This window comes from Heterocephalus glaber, unplaced genomic scaffold (genome assembly GCF_053883595.1).
Source record: "Heterocephalus glaber isolate CG9 unplaced genomic scaffold, H.glaber_assembly_v1.0 deba00001457, whole genome shotgun sequence".
In the NCBI taxonomy this organism is placed as follows: domain Eukaryota; kingdom Metazoa; phylum Chordata; class Mammalia; order Rodentia; family Bathyergidae; genus Heterocephalus; species Heterocephalus glaber.
This window is the reverse complement of record NW_028258305.1, coordinates 1,197,050-1,221,133: the sequence shown is the minus strand read 5'-3', so window position 1 is coordinate 1,221,133 and position 24,084 is coordinate 1,197,050. Positions and strand designations below refer to the sequence as shown.

The 24,084-nt window shown below is 41.2% G+C and overlaps 1 protein-coding gene across 2 annotated transcripts in view; it reads left to right on the top strand.

Annotated features, from left to right (window-relative positions):
- Positions 1 to 16,459, top strand: part of Plek (pleckstrin) — a 91,724-nt gene extending 75,265 nt beyond the window's left edge. For both annotated transcript variants that reach the window (XM_087216272.1, XM_004849941.4), the window contains exons 2-9: positions 411 to 566; positions 801 to 982; positions 2,748 to 2,839; positions 5,670 to 5,854; positions 7,221 to 7,325; positions 12,577 to 12,660; positions 13,458 to 13,527; positions 15,026 to 16,459. In XM_087216272.1, the coding sequence (XP_087072398.1) occupies positions 438 to 566; positions 801 to 982; positions 2,748 to 2,839; positions 5,670 to 5,854; positions 7,221 to 7,325; positions 12,577 to 12,660; positions 13,458 to 13,527; positions 15,026 to 15,162 (984 nt within the window). In that variant the 5' untranslated portion in view covers positions 411 to 437 and the 3' untranslated portion in view covers positions 15,163 to 16,459. The remainder of the gene's footprint in view (positions 1 to 410; positions 567 to 800; positions 983 to 2,747; positions 2,840 to 5,669; positions 5,855 to 7,220; positions 7,326 to 12,576; positions 12,661 to 13,457; positions 13,528 to 15,025) is intronic.
- Positions 16,460 to 24,084: the final 7,625 nt, after the last annotated feature.

Genomic DNA, 24,084 nt, shown 5'->3' with positions numbered 1-24,084 from the left:
GGGATAGAAATCAAAATGGTATTCCATGAAGTCATTGATTTGAGAGGATTTTTGTTGGAACAACAGAGATGATGTCACAAAACTTTGCTGTGTTGTTGTTGTTAGGGGGACAAAGTCTCATCCTATAGTTCAGTTTGGCCTTGAATTTGCAATCCTCCTGCCTCAGTCACCAAGTGCTGGGATTACAGGCATGCATCACTACACCCAGCAAAACAAAACATTTTTAAAGCCAATTCTAAAATAATCCAGTGGTGGTGAACTTATGGCACGTGTGCTGCAGCAAGCTGATTGTTATCACTGAAAGCTCTAAAAGGTTCGCCATTGCTATATTATAGACTATCTCCTGCTAGGTAGAAAATACAATTTCAAAAGAACCCTGGCCACCTCAGCTGTTTTTGTCCACCTTACAGGGGAATGTGTTTAACACCTGGAAACCCATGTGGATGGTACTGTTAGAAGATGGAATTGAATTCTATAAGAAGAAAAGTGACAACAACCCTAAAGGAATGATCCCCCTGAAAGGAAGCATTGTGACTAGCCCTTGTCAGGATTTTAGCAAAAGGATGGTGAGTTGACGTCACAGACCACAATGAACCTCATGCTACATGCAGACCTCATGTACATGCATAGCTTGCAGTTGAGCAGTGCTCACTGGATGAGCCCTTTTCACAACCACCCATGCTTCATTCTGATGTTTGGGTCTGTCTTTGTTAGAACAGGTTTGAGTTGACTGCTGTGGTTCATGAAGGGCCTTAGCCTTTGAAATGGTCATTTCTAATGGGATGTGTTTAAATTTTCAGTTTGTGTTTAAGATCACCAGCATCAAACAACAAGACCAGTACTTCCAGGCAGCCTACCTGGAAGAGAGAGATGCTTGGGTTCGGGACATCAAGAAGGCCATCAAATGCATTGAAGGAGGCCAGAAGTTTTCAAGGAAATCCACGAGGAGGTCCATTCGTCTGCCAGAAACCGTTGATTTAGGGTAATTCTGTGTTTGCTTTTTTCTACCTTTTCCCTTTTTCCCCCTTCTTTCCACTGAAGGGAAGAACACAACAGATTCTGCTCCAAGGTTTGTTTTAGCCACCTCTGGAAGTCTGTGTCTCCTATGCTGAGTTGATACTGATACTTGGTGGACTAAGATGTTTCTCTGGACCTGGACTGATTATAGTCCCTCCAAGGCCTAGGAGTTGAGGAGAGCTATAGAGATTAATGGCATATAAATGGCCTTATATTAGGTAGCTGGAGAGAGTGGGGAGAGAGAGGGGGAGAGAGAGAGAGAGAGAGAGACTCATCATTTCATTTATGAAGTAACTAACCATAATAATTTAGTCTAGAAAGAAAGTTTCAAGGGTAGGTGTCGTGGCGCATACCTAGAATCCTAGCACTCTGGAGGCTGAGGCAGGTGTATTGGCACGAGTTCAAGGCCAGTCTGAACTACATAGCAGACCCTGCCAAAAAAGAAAGGAAGCAAGCAAGCAAGAAACCTTCAGGATCTCTACATAGCAAGGAAAAGAAAATCATGCTGGCTGTTTAAAATGTTCAACAAGAATTCTGTTTACATGTGGTGGGATGTGGGAAAGTGTCCCTGAGAAGGGACCAGAGACACCTTCTGCAAGATTAAGACCAGATATGGCCTGCCGCAAGAGTAAAGTTTGTGCACTGAGCTCAGTGGTAAAGCTTTTTGGTAAAGACCCAGGAGAAGATACCTGGTCTAGTTGCAGCTGCTGACTGGGCTCATCAAGTGATCATATTCCTAGCCAGAGCTATCACACCTAAATGGCAATAATGCTCAAACTGTGGGACCACAGAGTACATGCAAGTGGCCTTCTGTTTTGTGCCTTAGAATTTCTCTGAAAGGACAAAAACGAGAACTTCTTACTATTTTGCCTTCTTCCATCATTTTAAAAATAAGAAACTTGGAGGAAATATTCACTTTCTTGGAGGCAAATGTCTACAACAGATGGTCTCTTAAAGATCTTTAAAGAACTGAGGGACCATGTTAATCAGCCTTCTGTTACTGTAACAAATACCTGAGATAGCAATTTATACAAAAATAGGTTGTTTTTTGGTTCACGATTTTTGAGGTTTCTGTCTATGGTCTGAATGGGCCCTTTGCTTTTAGGCTTCTGGTAGATGGGAAGGCAGCACATCATGGCAGGAGCTCATAGCATAGCAAAACAGCCCACCTCATGGTTAGGACATGGCAGAGAGAGTCCAGAGTACTGCAATCCCCTTCGTGGGCATGTCCCTCAATGGCCAGTTCTCTGGCTAGATCTCATCTCTTGAAGTTCCCACCACGTCCCAAGAGCACCAATCTGGGGACTAAGTCTTTAACACAGCCCTTTGGGAGACATTCCAGTTCCAAACTGTAGCAGAGACCTTAAAGATCTAGGATGTACATGCAAAATTGGCCCTAAGAAATTTCAATCTTTGGCACCTAACTCAGGGCACTACTCCATCTCAGGCCCTACAAGTTAAATCAGCAAAGAGCTTAATGAATTTAAGAGACATTAAGTAACTTCCTACTGCATTTTGGTAATGCTCTGCAGGCCACAGAATTACACAAATACAAATGCTGCCCTTTAGCTACTTATGGTCTGGTGGTGAGATTAGGCTTAGGGGCTGCCCAAAGGTGAGGGGCAGGGAAGCTGGTGCTCCAGGCCATTCCCTGCAAGGTGCCACCTCCCAAGGGAACTCACTATTCTGAAACACTCTCCACTTATCTACCTGTTTTTATCTCTTTGCAGTGCCTTGTATTTGTCCATGAAAGACACTGAAAAAGGAGTGAAAGAATTGAACATAGAGAAGGACAAGAAGATTTTTAATCACTGCTTCACAGGTAAAAGGACTTGTGTGCCAGAAATGGAGCAACTGGGGAGGGAATATAGAGTTCTCCTTTAGCAGTATGTATGGGGTTTTGGGGGTGGAGCCTGGTGGATAGGTGGGGTCAGGGAATACAGATTAGTGAGCTTAAGAATTGAGTTTCCCTAGTGCAGAAACAGAAAGAGGGTTCAGAGAAAAAAAGATTATTGTTCAAGATAACATTTCAGAAGTTTTAGCTAAATCAACTAAAGGAACTTTTTTACCAAATATATGGCACATTATTTTGAGAATTGTTAAAGGATAGAGCTGGGTAGAATGCATACCTGTAATAAACTGGGATTAAGACATATAGTATAAAATTTAAATGACAATATTAAGGAGGACAGGTTGCACAGCATAAGACATAAGATGTTATAAATTCAGGTAGTGTGGTGTAATGGTTAAAACATGTTCATTGGAACCAGACTACCTTGGTTCAATTCCTGGCTCTGCAACTTAGTAGCTGTGAAACCTTGGGCCAGTAATTTAGCTTCTGTATGCTTTACTTTCCTGCCCATAAAATGGTGATATTTGCAGTTTACTTGCTTTGTATGTTTGCTATTATTGTAGAACAGTGCCTTGCACAGCCCAAGTGCTATATAGGCCAAACTCTCAAGTGAAAATTATTACATAAGAGACTACATATCTACATAACAGTTCCATGAGTTCAGGAAAAAGTTGAGAGGTTGTTGGAGTAAACAGGAGGAGGTACCTAAATTTGACACTGAAATATGGGTAACAATTTGGGGAGAGGATTTCTACACAGAGGATGGTGAGGACAAACTATGGGATAGAGCTGTGCAGAATATGCATCTGAGAAAAGAAATTGACCAGCTTGGTAGGATTAATTATTCATTATAGGGAATGCAATGGTTTGTACAGTTTGGCAGTAGTTTGTTGGAAACTGGGTATGGTTTACTTACTGTGATGAGCGATGTCAAAGGAAGAAAATCCTGAGAAAATACAACAGATTTAGAATCTGAGATTATGTCAGATCAACAGATAATCCATGAAAATAGTCCTAGTCAGGGTTAGGAAGAGGGTGTGATCAGTTTTAACAGGGGAACATCCCATAAGGATGAGCCTCAGAGTGTTCAGGCAGCAGCCTGTTAGCCTTGGGTGAGTCAGGGCTGAGATGTGGGATAAGACACCAACCCATGGTTGGTGGTCAGGGAAACTGACAAGAGCAGGCAGAATCCCCACTGGGGGCACTATGACAGCCTCTAGCAAAGGGAACAGGAAGAAGTTTCAATGTAGATCGGGGAATGAGACTTGGCCCAGACTTATTTCTTGTGTAACATGTTCCTGAGTCCCAGGGTATTGGGCTAGCATTACAGAAGTCCTTTCTATTGAAAGTCTCGGTAGGTTCTGGAAATTTCTGTGGGTGGATCCTTCATAGGATGCAGGTGGCTTGAGCTGAGAGACTGAGGTACAGACTTGAGACCTGGACAGTGGTGACATGTGATAGAGGAACTTGAAAATCAGGTGACAAGGAGACTGGGCAGAGTTTGTCTTATAAGCTTTAGCATGCCCAGCTGAACAAGCATGGACTCAAGAGTGGGAACATGTAAATGTGAAGGGCCAGCATAGGTGCAACTTAGTCCTAAGGTCATTTAAACTCTGAATCTTAATCTTCTCAACTTTCAAATTGGGTGTATAATTACTGCCCTACCTGTTCTATAGGGTTTCTGCGAGTGATTAAAGTAGAAGTGCAGAACTAGTTCATTTTTCTGTGCAGAGAAAGACTTTTCATGTATGAAATTCATTGAAGGCTCACTAACCAAAAGTTCCTCCTGCTGAGTTGAGGGTGGCCTACCTGGTGCTCTGACTTGGGTGACCCAGCCGGCTCTGTCATTGCTGTACTTGGAAAAAACACACTTTTATGAATGCAAAGCTTTGGTTTAGCCGCTTACAAGCCAAGTGATGGGCCAATTTCGTTTTATTCCCTTTGCCCTCTCTTGATGCAGAAGTTTGATTAAATGACTTCTGGAGGTCCCTAGTGAGGCGTAACCATCAATGCAAGAAATGTCATCATATTTTATTTCAGGACACGCAACCCATCGTGTTATGTGCTGCTTAAAAACTTGCAATGGGTCCTCATTGCCAACTTCCTAAATGTAGCATCACAGCTCTCCCCACCCTCTCTGCATCTTCCTCCTCCTCTGTCTCCTTCTGCCTTCTTTTTGCCAGCACCGCCCCTTGCCCCACGGGCTGTTGCACGCCTGCACGCCTCTGTTCACACTGCCGCCTTCTCACCTGGGCTGGGTGCGCTCAGCCCCTATTTCACATGCTTGCAAACACCTACTCGCTTTTTAGGTCTCAGCCCAGTGCCACTTTCGTTATAAATGTTCTTCCTGACAGAGCATGGCAGTCCCTTCCTTTTCCTTTCCCCCTTCTGTATCATCACATTTGACCCAATAGTTCAGCAATATTGACGTACAGCAGAGTGATTACTATAATACTTACTTATCACCTATTTCTCTCTTTAAGATTCCCTGAGTGAATCTGCCCAGTCCCCTTCAGACTACCTATTGTTTAGTAGATGCTCAACAAATGCTTCTTAATAAACTGAGTTGATAAAAATGATTTCTTAATCATGCTTCTTAAGCAGCATGTAAATGTTTTTCAAAACCCTTCACATGGCTCCTTTTGTTTCCAGGCATCTGCCCCACTATTTTTTCTTTTTTGGAATAACAGGGAAAATGAAACAAGTTGGACACTTGGGTGCTCTGGAGTCTGCAGGGTGAGGGTCAGTGCCTTGTTCCTTGGGAAGGAGAGTTAACCTTCCTTCTGATGGTCCTGTCCAGGTAGCTGTGTTGTTGACTGGTTGGTATCCAACAAGTCAGTTCGGAATCGCCAGGAAGGCCTCATGATTGCTTCATCGCTGCTCAGTGAAGGATACCTGCAACCTGCTGGGGATCTGTCCAAGAATGCAGCAGATGGAATCACTGAGAACCCTTTCCTGGACAACCCTGATGCCTTCTACTACTTTGTAAGTGAAAAAAGCTACCAATCTATCCCTGTAGTGAGGGGTGCCCAGGGCAGATTCTCAGTTGATTTCAGTTCATAGCCCCTGTGCAAAGAAAGTGCTCACAGCTCTACAGAAAGCTGTCAGCTGAGGGGCTGCTGTCAGCTGGGGAGAAAGAGCCAGGAAGGTCTGAGGTCACAGAGCTTCTCTAACCCCAGTGCTTCCCACACTTGACAGCTGTTCCTTTTGCACTTTGCCCTGTCCAAGTGAATCAGGAGAAAGAAAACAATTGCTGCTGGAATTGTTTTCTTTAAATTGATTTTTAAAACTTTACTATTTTCATTCTTATTCTAAGCCATAATTCACTAATAATAATTTATTAGGCTACAGTACATGACTAGCACTCTGTTAGACAAAGGAGATAAAGCGGGGGGAGGGGTACAGGCAAAAATTCTTGCCCCTGTGGTTTCTTTTCTAGAGGGCAATCAATAAAAACCATAGTGTGATTAGCTGGTTGTATTGTTTTCAAATGTACTTTAAATATGTTACAATACAGAATGTGTTTGTGCGTCTCACTTCTTACAGTCATCTGGGATACCTCCCGTGGTTCGTTTACTGGAGATTGGGAAATGCCATTACACAATATGAGCCTAATCTTGGGCCATGCTATAATTCCAGAAAGAGAGAATTTTTAGGGAGATTTTGGCAATTTTGGGTCAGACTATAGAAGTTAGGAAGCTATTGAGGGCCATCTGACTTACAAAAATGAAGTGGCTGTCCCAGACAGTTTCATCTCACTTTAGGGGAAGTTCCACTGTCAGTACCTTTTTTTCTTCAGACCTTTGCTCTGGCTATTTAAACCCATTTAAATTTGGCTATTTATTTAAAAATACCCACCACAGTGACCCTCTTCCTCTCTCTGATTCGCCACTTGCTTATGCTGTGCACGTCCTGGTTCCCTCCTGACTTCAAGGGTTGAGGCTGGGCACGTGCTCTTGGTCTCTCAAAGCAGAAGGGGCTAAGTGGCAAAGGTGGTGATGGAGAGACAGCTGTGAGGTGTCTTATACATTTAGGCACTCTGATCTCAAGGACGTGTCCATGAGGTCTTGAGAGAAGGAAGGCTTGGAAGGCAGAAATGTACTCAGTGAGAAAAATTGAGCTAGACCTAGGATATAGCTTAGGAAATCCTACAAAATGAAAGAATAGGGATAAGATCACACCCGAGGGGGATAAAAAGGAGCAAGGTGGAAACAAGGAAATGGAGGAGGAGAAACCAGCTGACCAAGGACAACCTGTCCTAGTGGCTGGAGGGGAGGGGGAAATGGAAATGGTACATGTAGCAACAGGCCTAAGACTAGTAAAATCAACTTGCTGCTTGGTCTCTCCATAGCCAGACAGTGGATTCTTCTGTGAAGAGAATTCCAGTGATGATGACGTGATTCTGAAAGAAGAATTCAGGGGGGTCATTATCAAACAGGGATGTCTGCTGAAGCAGGTGAGTGGCTGCCACCATTCCCTTCTGGCCTTCCCCCTTACTGGGCCTGTTTTAAAAAATCTAAATTACCGGGCCAGGGATTTAGCTCAGTGGTTTCACTGCCTGCTGCACAAGGGCAAGGACCTGAGTTTGATCCCTGGTACCCCCCCCCAATCTAAATTACCAAATGGGGTCTAAATTATTTGGCTAATAATCAACTAGAAACTGAAATCCACAGACTGAAAGATAGACAGAGAGCTAAGTAGATAATTAAAATGGCATCTGGTTAGGAGAACTAAGGCAGGCAGTGTAGAAGATGCCCCTAGAAATAGGAAAATACTTCTTTTATCAGTCACAAGAAAAATAAAGCCCTTTTAAGTGGCAAGAGGAAATAAATTGGCTAAGAGATGCCATCCAAAGATAAAGATGTTTCATGGCTATTTAGCCTCCTCTCCTCCCTTCAAAGAAACCAGGAAATAGAAACAGGTGATACCCAGAAGGAAACATCATATATCTTTGTGAGCAAGGAGGTACCATTTCAGGCTGAGGGTGAGGCGTGGGGAGACCAAAAGCCAGGATACAGATAAGGCCACCTCCACAGGAATAGCAGGCAAAGAACGCAGTCTGGGGGTGGTTACATGTGATTACCCAGCATCCACAGGTACACCACCATCCAGCCACCAGCAGTCTGGGAGGCAAGGGCTGGGTGAGCTGATGAGACAGCTTCCAGGTGCCAAGGCACATGAGGCTAAGAGTTGAGAGATGACAAGGGCTGGGGATAAACAAGGAAGCCAGGGCCAGCTGTTACTAGGAGAAGTAGCAGGAAGACATGGGAAAATTCAGGATGAAATTTAGAGGGCCAAAATCTGGCCTTCCTGGCTGTGCTGGGGGTGTTTTAAAAGCACTGCTCAGTATACAATGCAGAGAACTTGGTGGCTGTAAAGAGATGTCTGTACACTGTGTATAGGTCCCATGTGACGCAGAGAATTGACTTTCTTCACATTAGAAAGTGCCCTAGATTTCATCTTCTTCATAATCAGTGGAGGGCAAAGAGAGGTGAATCAAAGCAGAGTATGTATTTACACTTAAGTAGAGAGGCTGTGGGCTTGTTGAGGTTAAGTAATGGCATGGATTTTGAATTTCACTGGAATGGTGAGTTAGTGTGGAAAAATTACCTTAACATCAAGTTTTAGGAAAACAGGGTCCTAAGAAATACACAGCAAGGCCTGGGGATTTAGCTCAATGGTTTCACCGCCTGCTGTGCAAGTGCAAGGACCCAAGTTCGATTCCCGGTACCAAAAAAAAGAAATATACAGCAAGAATTTAGAAATAATCTGTGGCCCTATTCTAATACCTTTTTATGACAGGGTAACGAATTGGCTAGATTAAAGCAAAGGTTAGGGGCAGAACAGCCTTCCATAGGGGAGGCTCTGATGGAGTTTTCCCATTGCTGGTTTCCTCACTGGTTCTGGCATATTCCTATGCTCTTGGCCCTTTGATATCAGGTGCTAGAAGGTAGTTGTAAAGAAAAGAGTAACTTGAGAAGAACTTCTATTATTTGCTTATTTTATTGATTCATTCTATAATTAGTTGCAGTGCTGGGAATCAAATCCAGGGCCCGTGCATGTTAGGCAAGGGCTCTCCTACTGAGCCACACCTCCACTGAAAGCCCTAAACTCAAGAGAGGCTCTTAGAAAACTGAGCATGAGGGGCCAGAGATTTAGCTCAGTGGTTCCACTGCCTGCCTCGAAAGCACAAGGTCCCGAGTTCAATCCCTGGTACCAAAAAAAAAAAAGAAAAAGAAAGAAAAAGAAAACTGAGCATGAAAGTTGATAAAGGGTAGATAACATCGGGGCTGGACTGGCACCATGTCTGGATAGAAAACTTGGTAGGAGACCCTGAATGGTCCAAAACTGGCTGAAGGAATGGCTGCCTGAGTGTGTGTTGAAGATGACAGGGACTAGAGTAAACATCGATAGGTGTTTTCTTTTTTTTCTTTTTTTAGTTCTTTTATTGGTACATTTTAGGTATAAAATCCGTTTACATTTATCATTGGGTGTTTGTACCTGTACATGATGTATCTTGGTTCTTATTTTTTTCCCCATTACCTGTGTGCCCTTCATTCCCTCCACCCTTCCCTATTTACATAGATTTCATTTCCATTTTTTTTTCTTTTCTCATAGTTTTTCCTTTCCTTCTTTTCCTTTCCCCTTCCCCTCCCTTCACTCCTTCGTCTTTGGACCTTTTTTCCTATTTCAAATTATCAATTATTCATTTTAATCATTTTAACCCTTGTTTACATTATCAGTTTCTCACACTAGTGAAACTATTCGGTATTTACACATGTGTGTCCTATTTATTTCACTTAAGAGTATGGCCTCAATATGCATCCATTTAGCTACAAATGACTCTAGTTTTTTGTTCTTTATGGCTGAGTAGTACTCCATTTAGATAGGTGTTTTCTTTTGCCTTCCTTTACTCAGCCTTTGATAGGTACATCTAGGTAGGCCAGTTGGTGCACATTTGAGCATGCTGGGGAGCTGTTAAAACTGCACGCCCAGTCCAATTAAATCCGAACCTGGATTTTTGCAGTTCCCAAATGATTCTGATATGCAGCCAAGGCTGAGAAACACTAAGCTAGTCTTCATAAAAGCTAATTTATTCTATTCTCAAAATACAACTATGTAGACCGTCACTTTTATAAGCTTCCTTTTTACATAAAAAAGACAGGAATCTGTATATTCAGGGATTTGGTTCTCACAATGGGCTTCCATTCGGGGTGGGAGCAGTGGTGATGGTATGAGAGAAAAGCAAAGCCCTTTACTTGAATTGGCATTTCCCTTTTTGTTTCTGACCTCTTGCTCAATGGTTAGTGACCCTGTTACAATTTAAGAATCATTTAAAAGAAGTAAAAAAAAATTTTTTTTCTTTTTAAGTTCCACAAAAAGTAAACTGTCTGTCTGTCTGCTGCTGGGAGTTAACCATGGGCAACTTCCACAGAAAGACTTCTCATGAAAAAGGATACTTGTGTTCCACACTTCACAGGGGAGAAGTAGCTGGGTCTACCTGAAGGACCATTTTCCCCTCCCCCATTCTCCCCATTTCTATTTCAGGAGAAACAATCTACCTGATAAATGGAGCCAGTTTGAGAATCACTGGTCTGGATTATATTCAGTATAATGCCCCTTATATAATTTTTTAAAGAATTAACAAATTTTCAAGTGGTTTAATTTTAACCACATGTAGCTTCCTTGAGGGAAAGGACAATGTGTTACATGTGCTTTGTTTCAGCTGCAGAGTTCAGCACCCTTTTTGTTCTAGTATAGGCAATAAACACTTGCAAATTAAATTAAATTAAATATAAGTAGGTGTTTAGGAATTCAGTAACAAGTCTTGGGAAACTCAGGCACGCATACCTTCCTTAAAATCCTTCTGGAAATACTCATTAAATGAAAGATGACCAGCCACATGCTTTAGCAGGCCATACTGTGATGCCAGTGAGGGCTTCAAGGGAATATGGTAACTGGCCAGTGTTAGGTGATTTCACATCTTTCCTGTTACCGTCCTCTTCCAACTGATGGGGTGGTCACCCAGCAGTTATGTAAGAGTGCATGACCTGTGTGTCTGCAGACAAAGAGGAAATGTTGAGGGGTGGCAGCTTTAGTGTTTATATCTCATGAGCAACATTAAAACAAAGAACAGGGATTTATACTTATAAGCTCATGCATCGCAAAAGCTCTTCTGTATATGATGAAGCCAACAGAAATATTTTCTGCCCCTCGATGTGACACTACAGGGTTTCTGGCTCCATCATTCAGGCAAGGAAAAGGTTATTTGGAAATGAGTTTCTTGAAAAATGCTTGGCCAAAAAACTTAGGCCCACTCTTGAACGTTCTCTTTAAATTCCTCTGACAGAAGCTCTGTTTCCTAAAACCACCCATGATACATTGCTTTCTACATAAGCACAACAAAAAATGAAAGAAAATTAATCTATATGTTAATATGTGGCACTTTGGAGACTACAAACAATATTCTTTGTATTCGCAAGGCTGAAACTGTTTATCTTCTAGTCTAATACTTTTTCCGGTTTCTGGTTTTATTTAAAATTATTGCAATTTTCTATGGTAAAACATAGGATCATGTTAACCGGGACATTTTAATACCTGCTATAAGCTAATTGAAATAACTTGATAATTTGTAGCAACTACTGCCAGATGTGGAACAGCTTCCATGTGCCAGGCACTGTGCTAAGTACTGCAGCAAAGATAAATAGGAGACAAATCCTGCCCTAAAAACTCACAGTCTGTAGCTGATGCCAATGTTTAATTCGACTGAGAACAGCCAAGTTCTGTTCTCCTATTTTCATCATGTCTGTTAGAGCCAAATTCATTTCCTTTTTACTGCTGCTACCTAAGGTTAATTCCTAATAAATTTATACCTCAATCACTGCAGTCATTTTTTAATGACCTCTTTACTTTATTATTTTCCTCTTGGCTTTCCTTTAATCTATGCAGCTGGTATGTTTCGTAACTTGTCACCATGAAATGGTATTGAAATCATTATGTAAAACTGAATTGCAATCTCACTTCCTACTCAAAAGCCCTCAGCAACCGTCCCCACCTTTTCTTCTCTTTTTCTCTAAGCCCTGCCTGCTTCTCCAGCCTTGCATCTGCTCCTCCTCATCTACCCTCCATTTAGCCAGACTGGTCTTCTTCACCAGTGTTCCCTCGTGGCTTGAGCATTTGTACCTCTGAGTGTGTGTTGTCATAGTCTTCTCACCCATCTAAATCCTGTGTCCCACATGGATAAGTCAGTTTAGGTCTTTATGAGGCTTCGTTTGACATCCAAAGCCCACAGCTACACATTCCTTATTTAATTCCTTTGAAACCAATTATTTGATCTGGACTTTGCTATTTCACATTTCCATATAGGTCATAAATTCCTCAGATTGTAGGATCACATCTTAAGCCATTTTATATCCCTCTCATTGCCTAATATAGCACAGTACCAGTACATGACACTGTCATACATTATACTAAAGCTGCAAAAGAAGCTTAGAAATAATTTAATTCATCTATTTAATTTAATACTATAATAACCAACTTATTAATTAGCACTGTGTTCCTGAACGAGATCTCGATCAAGGGCTGGATCTCCTGAAGTGGGTGTTTTTTCTTTTTTTAATTCAGCAAAGACTTATCACTTAGGCACCTGCATGCAGAGTCATTCTAGGAACTCATCCTGCTTTGTTTTATGTTGTTCCTGGATACAGGGGCATCGGAGGAAAAACTGGAAAGTGAGAAAGTTCATTCTGAGAGAAGACCCTGCCTACCTACACTACTATGACCCAGCAGGGGTGAGTGACATTCTTTGCTATTTACATTTATTCAAACAGAAGCCTCTTTTGCATTTATGAGGTATGTGTCCCACTCCCCTTTCAGCTCTGCTGATATTTCTATCTTCTCTTCACCCCACTCCTGCTTCTTTCTCTCCTATCCTTCTTTACATTTTTCTACCACTTTTCAATACAAAGATCTGAGTTCTTGGGGCTTTGAGGCCAGTAGAAGCTTGCGAATGGAAGAAAAATTATAATTTGTTTAATTTGGTATAATTTTTTTGTTTGCCCCGATATTTTTAGGGGAACTCAATTGGTCCAACATACTAGTCAAGGTTTATAATATGCAAAAAAGTGATAATTCCTCTTTCAGGCCAACTTTGATGAGTGCATTGCTGAAGTCCATCAATTTGGGGTGTTGAGGGCTTTTTATTCCACAAAAGGAGCCAGCTCTGAAGTGTTAGAGTGCAGAGTTCTTTGATATGCTCCTGGGAGGGTTATATTCTGATGCTACATACTAGAAACAGGCAGATCTTCCCTAGTGGAATGTGGTGACTTCAAACTCTCTACTTCCCCTGCCACCATATTCCTCCAGATTGGAAGTCCAGGTTCACTTGTATTTTCTCATGCAGCCTGCCTGGCTTCACTGAAGTGGAGGTGGAAGACCTGGAATAGATTTCCTTTAAACTCCTTCTGCTCTTATTTATTGGGGAACATGATATGTATAAGAGGGAGTCTGTGTAGCTTTTGTACCAAGAAAACAAGATATATTCATCATACACTACAGTTTGAAAACACACAACTCCTTTCCCCTCTAGGGGGAAGATCCCCTAGGAGCAGTCCACTTGCGAGGATGTGTGGTGACTTCAGTGGAGAGCAACCCAGAAGGTAAGAATGAATTTCTGCGCGAGAAAGGAGTGTCTACTCAGACTCCCTCCCCATACCTGCGCATCCTGAGGCAACATCAACCAATCAATCAGGCATAATCCTGCATGAGTATTATGTCTGAAAACCTGGGAGAGAAGAACTACATGTATTCTCTCCTGAGAGCTGCCACTGTCCTCTAGGCTTTGAGGAATTGGAATGGCTTTCTGGATGCCAGAAAGTCCGTAAGCAATGCTGTGAAAACCCATCCCCTCAGAACTGGCCTAGATGGAGAGGTTGTTAGCTCCTGACACCATGACATCCTGAAAGGAGATCTTCTACTTATCCATCCAGGAAATCCCTCCCTACAGAAGGAGCATTTGTGCAGTGAGGCGGTGTAGTGATTGGAAGGAGCCCCCAGGTTCCGGTTAGGTCTGTGCCACCCAATCAGTCACCCAACGTTCAGTAAACAAGCTCACTCTGTGGAACATGGTTTCTCTGAAAATGAGGGGCTACATGGGATGAGTCCCTTCCAGGTCACGAGCTTATGACTGACACATGGAATAACCACGTGGCTGCAGCCGAATTTCTCCAGACAGATGGAATCACTGGTTTCATTTTGCCACTTTGGGTTTATAGTGTTATAGAGGTAGACAAGGAAACTCCATAGCTGCAAAGGCTCAGATTTTCACTACACCTGGGTCTTCCACACCCTGCCTCCTAGAATGGTGTTTTAGTTTTGAAGGAGGAAGCTTTTTCATTTGGGATGGATGTTTTAAGTCTTGTTACAGTACTGCTCAGTTTATTGCCTTTTAATCTTTCAGTGGGAGCTCTAAATTGGGCCTTGACAAAAACCTAATACGTCTGTTTTTTGTTTTGTTTTTCTGTGGTACTGGAGATTGAACCCAAGGGTTTTTCACTGAGTTACACTCCAGTCCATTTATTTTTTTATTTTGAGACAGGGTCTCACAAAGTTGCTAAATTGTCCATGCTGGGCTGATCCTTTTGCCTCAGCACACACACACACACACACACACACACACACACACACACATATATATATATCTACATACTTGTATTTATATTCATTATACTTATATATTATATTTATATTCATTTATATGTATGTATATAAATATGTATATATTAGGGTCAGCCCTTAATTTAGGTTATGAACAGAAGAAATGTACTCATTCAGCATTATTAGAAGTTACTCATTAAATACTATTGGTGAGCAAAGGTGAGAAACTCAATTTACTTATAAATTATAACAGACAATGTTTCTCCTTGAATATTTTACTTATTTCTTAAAAATGTATACATATACATATGGTCATGGTAGGTTCCTATCTATACAAATATCCCATATATATTTATATGATAAATATACACAATTATACAATGTTTATATGTTTGGGAACCACACTTGATGCCTTAGGGCACCAAAAAGAGAAAAATAATAAGCATTGCATGTAGAAGGAGGGCGGGCCAGCTGACTGCCACATGCTTTCTCCTTCACCAGGCAAGAAGAGCGATGAAGAGAACCTTTTCGAGATCATCACGGCTGATGAAGTTCATTACTTCTTGCAAGCAGCCGCCCCTAAGGAGCGTACTGAGTGGATCAAAGCCATCCAGGTGGCCTCACGGACGGGGAAATGAGGACAAACTTGCAGGTCCTCATCCCCTCCTCAGGGAAGCCTGTGGATAAGCTCAGACCAAGACCTGTCCACTTCGGTGACCACTCACCCTGAGGGGCCCCAAGATGGGAAGTTTCGTCTGCATGTAGCTAACCACGTGCTACACGATGTCCATGTGTACTGCCTTGCTCACTGCAGCCTTTCTGCCCTCTTTGTGTCCCCAAACCCTATAACAGGTTGTGTGGTTCACAAAGGCTGTTTAGCCCCCTCAGCCTGGGACCTCTTTTGGAAAGTGAATGAGGTCCTCCCTAGCTGAGTACCAAAGTATCTGACCCTAATACTATGCAAATGAAAGTGTCTCTCATCGCCCTGCAGATGTCCTCCTTTGTTTGAGTCTGGGCCTTCTGGTCTCCTCAGATGTGCCACAACCTGAGACAGCACCTGTCTTGAAGCTGTTGCCTATCTATACCACGAGCCCTGGGTATAAGCTTCTTCTGCTCTGTTCAGCTGCCTTGTTCTTGTTATTGGCCTTGGGCTCATATAAGGACATGAAGGGGGAACAATCTTCCTAATTCACTACCCTACACAGACACTTCTTGAGAAGAGTGGTGGTTTTTAGCATACCTTCTATTGCTTTTTACTTTTGAGAGAATGACACCAGGGAGCCAGGAGTAGCTGAGAGCTCTTTCCAGGCCCTGAAGTGGCCCAGAGCCCAGAGTTAGATGATTGGTTTATAAATGTCAACACTGAAAGGATTCACATTTACAGAGCTTGTGGTGATGTCTGTCAGCATTGTCATGATCAATGCTCCAGGTCATGATCCTGTGGTTGTGTCTGAGTTTAAAGCACACACAGTAGCAGCTCTCATTCAGCTCTGGGGCTTCATGGCCTTAGAATTAGAGCAACCCGACCTAGATCAAAATGGAAACATACTTACAATTTTTCATCTGGTCACTAACGTGTGATGTTTTACAAAACTGAGAATGATAGTACCTGTAGAATCAAGAATGTGTATGAAGATATATTCTTCCAACTCCAGTTTTAATTTTATGGCCCCATTAAGGAAAGGCAAACAGAAATTTCTTCCTGACTTTACCAGCTCCTCTACTGCCCTCCCTTATTTCCCCTGCACCACTCCCAATGCTGTCCCTAGTCCCAGCTTACTTTGTCAATGGCCCAAAGGTAAAGGACTATCTTCTCTGATTCTTGAGCACATTGGCTTTATAGAATATGCACAGTATTTTTCTACATTCAATATAAAATATTTATTAATATGGAGTCAACCTTGTGTTTTGAAATAAATATGACTTAGTTTAGTGTCTTTTCAGTGTGATGATTGTTTTGCCTGTCATTAATGTCTTTTTTTCCCTACAGCTTACTTTCATTTACTGAGTAATAACACTGTCTTTCATTCCTCAAATCACTTCAATGACTTCATGATTTTTAAAAATAAAAATCTATTTAAAAAATAATAAAACATTCTAAAAGTAAAGATAAGGTTTAAAGAACAGGAAAATACATGGGCAACCTATATCACTGATTTTTAATATCCATCACCTTGATTGCAATGTTTGGGCAAGCAAAGCATCTATTTGGGATGCAGACTATTTACATTAAAGGAAACATTTTCCTAGCAAGGAGCTTCTATGGATAGTTGAACAGAATGTGCACAGTTCGACTCAATTGCAGCCTGGGACTTGCGTCACAGAATTATACATTTGTACACAGTGACCATGCAAGCATTCAGAGCATCACCAAGCTGGGTGTGGTGGTGCACACCCAGCACTGTTATCCCAGTGATGAGAAGCTGAGGCAGGAGGATTATAAATTCCTGCTCATCCTGGCAAATTTAGCAACTTTGTGAAAACCTGTCTCAAAATAAAAAATAAAAAAGGGCTGGCAATGTAGCTCAATGTGAAGGCCATGGTTTCAGTTCACACACACACACACACACACACAGAGCACCATCAAAGCTTCCTAACGTGTAATTAATTCTTCCTAGTGGGAAAAAGGTGTCCCTTGACAAGGTGGATCTTTAGAGACATGGATGTTATATGTGAACTCTTTGGTTTAGAAATTCAGTACAGGCCCAGTTAGGTAGAGTAATAGGCTGTTTGCAGACAGGATCCTCAGGGATGTGGATGCTTCAGTGCCAGTTGAAGACCATCTGAAGCCATAAAGAGAGAATGGTCAGCTTTTATTCAGGATTCCAGTTTAGAATGGGAAGAAAACACATTGTCTAATAATCAGCAGTGGAGGAATTAAGAAAGTATATATAAAGGAGATAAATTTCTCCTTGCATCATGTAAGTGACAATAAGTCAAAAAAGTAGAGCATTCCGTCTGAAAAATCTAACATCCTTCGAGGGAAAAATAGAGGCATGTAAAGTGAGAATCTTACACATACATGTAAAATACAGTTCTGATTTGGAACAGATGCTAAGTTTCTCTTGTAGACACACAGAGACCTGTATACATATATGGTGGCTAAAATTCTACAACTGAGAATAGCTTCTAAAAGTGGAATGAGGAACTTGCTTAGATTGAGGTAAACAGCTTCTCAGTCCTTGCTGCTAGACATTTTAAAAAGTCAAACAGAGCATTAGCATAATTTCCTTTGGATTTTGTGTGAAGCCTGAGGTAGACCATCCTCAATAGCCTTAGGGTAAAAAGAAAATCATGAAAGTAAGTTATTAATGTTTCAGGTTTTATTTTGTGTTCTGCTCTGAATAGTTTCAAATTGTGTAGGGTCTATTAGGAGAAATTATTGAGAAAAGAATAGAAGAAAGAGAAAATTATGCAAGTTTTTATCTTGCTTTAAAAAATAAGGCACAAACTAAGCCCTCAGCTTTGGCCCAGTTTCAGGGCAAGGGGAAGATAAAATTTAGATGTCTCTAGAGGAGAGGAAAGAGGATGGGAGGAGACAACTTTTTTGATACCACATTTGTTACTTAGTTTGAGCTGTGGTAAGTTTCAAGGGAAGATGCACACAGACGCTTGTGGGTCAGTCCTGTGATACTCTTGAAATGCAGTTGTCCTGGAGCCTGGGTCCTCAGATTGGGTTCAAATCCTCGGTGTGTGACTTACTGCTTTTGCAATATCTCTATGTATCAGCTTCTGTGTTAGTCAGCTTTCCCTCTTTGTAACAAACACCTGAGATAATCAAATTATATAGAGAGAAGATTTGTTCTGGCTGCCTGTTTTAGAGGTTTCAGTCCATGGTTGGTCCCATTGCTTTTGGGCTTATAATGAAGCATCACATAATGGTGGGGGGCATATGACAGAGGTAACTGTTTACCTAATGGCTAGGATTTGAAAAAGAAAGGGAGTCTGTGGCCATATCACCCTGAACACACCCAATCTCATCGGATCTAGAAAAAGAAAGGAAGAGGAAGTGGTCAGGGTCCCATTATCACCTTCAAGGGTCCACTCCCAATGACAGACGATATGCTACTAGACCCCACTTCCCCATAGAGCCACACTGGGAACCAAGTCATTACCACATGGGACTTTGGGGGACATTCCAGATCTAAGCTGTAGCAGCTTTTTTATTTTAAAAGTGAAAATAATAATGCTGTTGTTAAGAATAAGTGAAGTCACCTGGCATGGGTGGGCACTCAGCAAATTTTCTTTTCTTCTGATCCCATACTATAGAAGGCATATAAGTCAGTGATTTTTGACTTTTGCTCCATGTCAGTATTGCCTGAGAATTCTTTCACTGAACAAATGCCTGAGCCTTGGCTTCAGGGATTCTTATTCCCTAAGTGTATAATCAGGCCTGTATATTTGTCCTAATTCTCTTCCCTCTCCTTCTCTTCTCCCTTTTCTTCCTAGAAGGGTAATTTTTATCAACATTAAAATTAAGAACTACCAATAAATTCCTTGACTCTCCACTGTTTGCAGTGTAACAGTGTAGCACATGAAGTCCTTAACAAAATGAGCCCAACCACCCTTCTGAAAGAATTTCTCCTTTGCTCACCTTCCACTCTAGCCATATTTGTCTCTCACTTGTCTCTGGGGGATAGGTCATGCTCCTGTAGCCTGACCCACGAGCTCCATAGTCTAGGAATCTAACCCCTGATGCTCTGAATTTTCCATTATTAGTTTTATTCCTACTTCTATGGTAGACTCTCTGCTTCTGAATTTCTCTACCATCTATTTACACCATGCATTTAACAATAGTCATATAACATGTTGGCTGGCACCATCTACTCTGTTTTCTGTTTTAGGGTTGTGTCTTTGGGATCAGAAAAGTGCCCATGCTTTACAATTTTATCAATTCTTTCAACACTTAGTTCAGTGCTTGTGCATAGTAAGTATACTATATAGCTATTGGAATGAAATAATTATATGAAATCATAAGAAGGTCCTTATATGATCTTAGGGCAATCGATGCTTCCATAATAGTAATTCTGTCTGCCACACCATTCTATCATTTGCAAATAAGAATTCAGTTAAATTATATAACCCTAGTGGGCTAGCGCAGGTCCTAGCTTTTAGTAATGATGGTAATTAAAACTAAAGCACAAATATACAGGGGAAAAGTTTTAATTGGAAAGTTAGAGAGAAGGCAGAAAAGGACTCCAGCTTAGGTAGCTGGCGGGGGCAAACTCTGATACAGGGATTCAGAATGGCCCACCTGCAAAGGCGAGGATCCAGCTTTTAAGGATTAGCTGGTGAGCTGGATCCAGTTTATCATGATTTCAGTCCTTGCATCATAGCTCTGGAATCCTTATGGCTGCGGGATGGTTCTATTTCTGGTAAAAAATTGACCCTGTTTGTGGTGGTCTCTGTCATATGGGACTCTGCCTTTCCTGGAATCCAAGTGATCATAGGTTTAGAACAAGGGCTGGAAGCTTCTGAGTGTAGCCCAGTGTCCCTGTAAACTTCTTATTGTGGGATCCTCAGTCTTGAAGGGGATGAGATCTTATACATTTAGTGTTAACCAATGCTGTGTGGCCAGCTCTTAGACACGCACTCCCTAAATGATCAACGTACCCCTAGGCAGAGCGGAGAAGAGATTTGACCCAAGATTTATAGTAACAAAGGACAAAACACAAAAGTCAAACTTTGTTCTGCTTTGAGTTACCTACTGGGTATCTGTAGGCCCAAGTGAAGAGTCATGGTTCATAGCAAAAATGATTTTTAAATCCCTGCCTATCCCAGAAGCAAACACAAATTAAGTTTTAAATAAGTAAGGGCCCAGCACTCTGCTTGGTCCTGACTGTTATGACTGCATCACTAGGGGATTTGCATCATATTATTTCCATTTTACAGGTGATGTATATGTAGCACAGAGAAATGAAGTGACTTGGAGTTCAAAGTCATAATACATAGTGAGAAATTGTCAGAGTTAGTGCACTATACAAGTCTGGCTGATCCTAGGTGAATACTTTTACCTTTTTTGTTAAAATGTCCCTTTATTTAACAAATGTATTACTTAATTTGAACAACAATCAAGTGAGGCAGTTTCATCTTCATTTTTCAAATGAAGAAAATAAAGTTAACTTGTCCGAGAGCCTTGAGCCACTAGTGGAAGGAGACTCAATGCTAGGTCAGCCTGGCTTCTGAATCCATGCACATAAGCACTCTGCTCTGTGATGGATATACTTGGCTCTTGCCAACAATTGGTTTTCTATCTGGTTGCCACAGGAGTCCTTCTTACAGTGCTCACCACTTGTGTCCTATCAGCTGCAATGTTTCCTGTTGGGCTGCAGCCAGCCATGACACTGGGCCCTAAGCTTTTTTTTTTTTGCTGAAAGGGAAACAGTTAAGGCAATAGCTCCGCCCTGCTGATAATGGTTTTGAGGCTTCTGGGGCTTTTATTCTCTAACATTATGATGCAAAATATTTCCTGGGCTTATTAGCATGTACTATATATATGTATATATATTTGTGCACTCATCTATTGCGTTAGCTTTCCATCACTGTGACAAATTACCTGACAAAGTCAACTTAGAGGAGAAAAGATTAATTTTGGCTCACAATCAGCTTCAGTTCATGAATGAGGTGGCTCCACTGGTTTTAGGTCTTTCAAGGCAGAAACATCACAGGCAGAAAGGTGTGGCAGAGGAAAACTATTAACCTCATGCCACCCAAGAAGGAGAGAGAGAGAGGAAGGGGCGAGGCCCCCAATATAGCCTTTAAGGATAAGGTCTCCATGACTTAACTTCCTCCAACTAGGTCCCACTGTAATAGGCAGGGCAAAAAAGAACTTTAAAGGGCAGATTTTTTTTTTTTTTTTGTACCAGGATGGAGCTCAGGACCTTGCGCTTGTGAGGCAGGCAGTGGCACCACTGAGCTAAATCCCTGGCCCTAAAGGGCAGAATTTTTACATATAGAGACAGGGGAAGGTGGCATAATTGCTATCCCCTCTTCCACTCCTCTCCTTAGCCCAGATGAGTGGGCAGAATATGCAGCTGTTGGCTCCAGAAGGTCCAAGTTAAATTTCCCCCTTTTTTTTTTTTTAAAAAAAATTATTTTATTGGTACATTTTAGGTATACAATATAATGACATTCATCACTGGAAACTTGCACCTTTACATAGTCTCTTTGGGTTCTTATTGTTCCTCCTTCCCCTGTGCTCCCTTCAACCCCTCCATCCCTCCCTATTTACAGAGACTTTGTTTCCATTTTTTCATTTTCTCATATTAATTCCGTTCCCTTCTTTCCTTTCCCCTACCCCTCCCACTTCCCCTTCCCCTTTGCCCCTTTTCTTCCTATTTCACATTATCTATTATACCTTTTAGTCCTTATTTACCTTTTCAGTTTCTTATACTAGAGAAACTATTTGTTATTTACACGTGTGTCCAGTTTATTTCACTTATAGTATCGCTTCAATGTGCATCCATTTAGCTATAAATGTCTCTAATTTCTCATTTTTCATGGTTGAGTACTACTCCATTTTATTAAAAAAACACATTTTCTTTACCCAGTCTCCAGTTGGTGGGCATTTGGGCTGTTTCCAAGTTTTAGCTATTACAAACTGTGCTTCTTTGAACATGGGTACACATATATCACTGTGGTATGATTCTTTTAATTCTTTGGGGAAGATCCCCAGCAGGGGAATAGTGAGGTCAAATGGGACTTCCAGTCCTAGTTCTTTAAGGTATCTCCATACTGATTTCCACAGTGCTTGCACCAGTCTACACTCCCACCAGCAGTGGAGCAGTGTTCCTCTTTCCCCACAGCCCCACCAGCATTTGTTGTTGATTGAGTTCATGATAGCAGCCATTCTTTCTGGAGTGAGGTGGAATCTCAGCATTGTTTTCATTTGCATCTCTCGAATGACCGGCTATGTTGAACATTTTTTCACGTGTTTATTTGTCATGTCTACTTCTTTGTGTGAGAAATGTCTGTTCATTTCAGATCCCCATTTTTGGATTGAGTCTTTACATTTCGGGGGGGGGTTCCTTATTTTTATAAGTTCTTTGTATATTCTAGATAATAGGCCTGTGTCTGAGGAAAAGCAGGTGAAAATTTTTTCCCCCATTGTGGGTTGTCTCTTCACACTGCAGATGGTTTCTCTTGCTGTGCAGAAGCTTTTTAATAAGAAGATATCCCACTTGTTGATTGTTTGTGCTAGTTCACGGGCATCTGGGGTTTTGTTTATAAAATCTTTTCCTACAACAATGTCTTCAAAGTTTTACCTAACCTCTTTTCCAGCCAATTCAGCGTTTCTGTTTTAATATTCAGATCTTGAATCTATTTTGATTTTAGTTTAGTGCATGGTGAGAGGGATAGGTCTAGTTTTAATATTTGGCAAGTTAAAACCCAATTTTTCCAGCACCATTTATTAAAGAGGCTATCTTTCCTCCAGTGAGTATGTTTGGCTCCTTTGTTGAAGAAAAGGTGGTTGAGTGTGTCTGGAGTTGTTTCTGCATCTTCTAATCTGTTCCACTGGTCTTCAGGTCTGTTTCTTTGCCAGTGTCATGCTGTTTTTATCACAGTAGCTTTGTAGTAGAGTTGCAGGTTGGGGATTGTGATACCCCCTGCCATGTCGCTGTTGCCTAGAATTGCTTTTGCTATTCTAGGTCTTTTCTTGTTCCAGATGAGTTTTTGGATTGTTTTCTCAAGGTCCATGAAGAATGCTGCTGGGATTTCAACTGGGATTGCATTGAATCTATATAGCAGTTTTGGAAGTATGGCCATTTTCACTATATTGATCCTTCCTACACAATAACAGGGGATGTCTTTCCATTTTCTCATATCACCTTCAATCTCTCTTTTCAGAGTGCTGTAGTTTTCAGAGAAGAGGTCTTTGATTTCTATTGTTAGGTTGATTCTTAAGTATTTCAGTTTTTTGGATGCTATTGTGAAAGGAATTGTTTGCCCTATTTCTCTCTCAGTGAGTCTGTTGTTCGTGTAGAGGATAGCTATTGATTTTTGAGTGTTGACTTTATATCCAGCTACTCTACTAAATTTGGTTATTAAGTCTAGAAGACTTTTGGTGGAGTTATTGGGGTCTTCTATGTAGAGTATCATGTCACCTACAAATAACAACAATTTGAATTCTTTGTTTATCTTTATTCTTTTTATTTCTTTCTCTTCTGTAATTGTTGTGACTGTTTCTAAGACTATACTGAACAGGAGTGGTGATGGTGGACATCTTTGTCTTGTTCCTTATTTTAGTGTGAAGGATTTCACCTTTTGATCATTTAGTATGATACTGGCTGTTGGTTTTTCATAGATGGCTTTTATCAGATTGACATAGAGACTACTCCAATTTTTTTGTAGGGTTTCAATCATAAATTCATGTTAGATTTTTTCAAATGCTTTTTCTGCATCTATGGAGATAATAATATGGTTTTTGTCCTTAACTGTATTGATATAGTGTATTTCATTGATCGATTTGCATATGTTGAAACATCCCTGCATCCCTGAGATGAATCCCACTTGATCAGGGTATATGATCTTCTTGATGATCTTCTGCATTCTATTTGCCA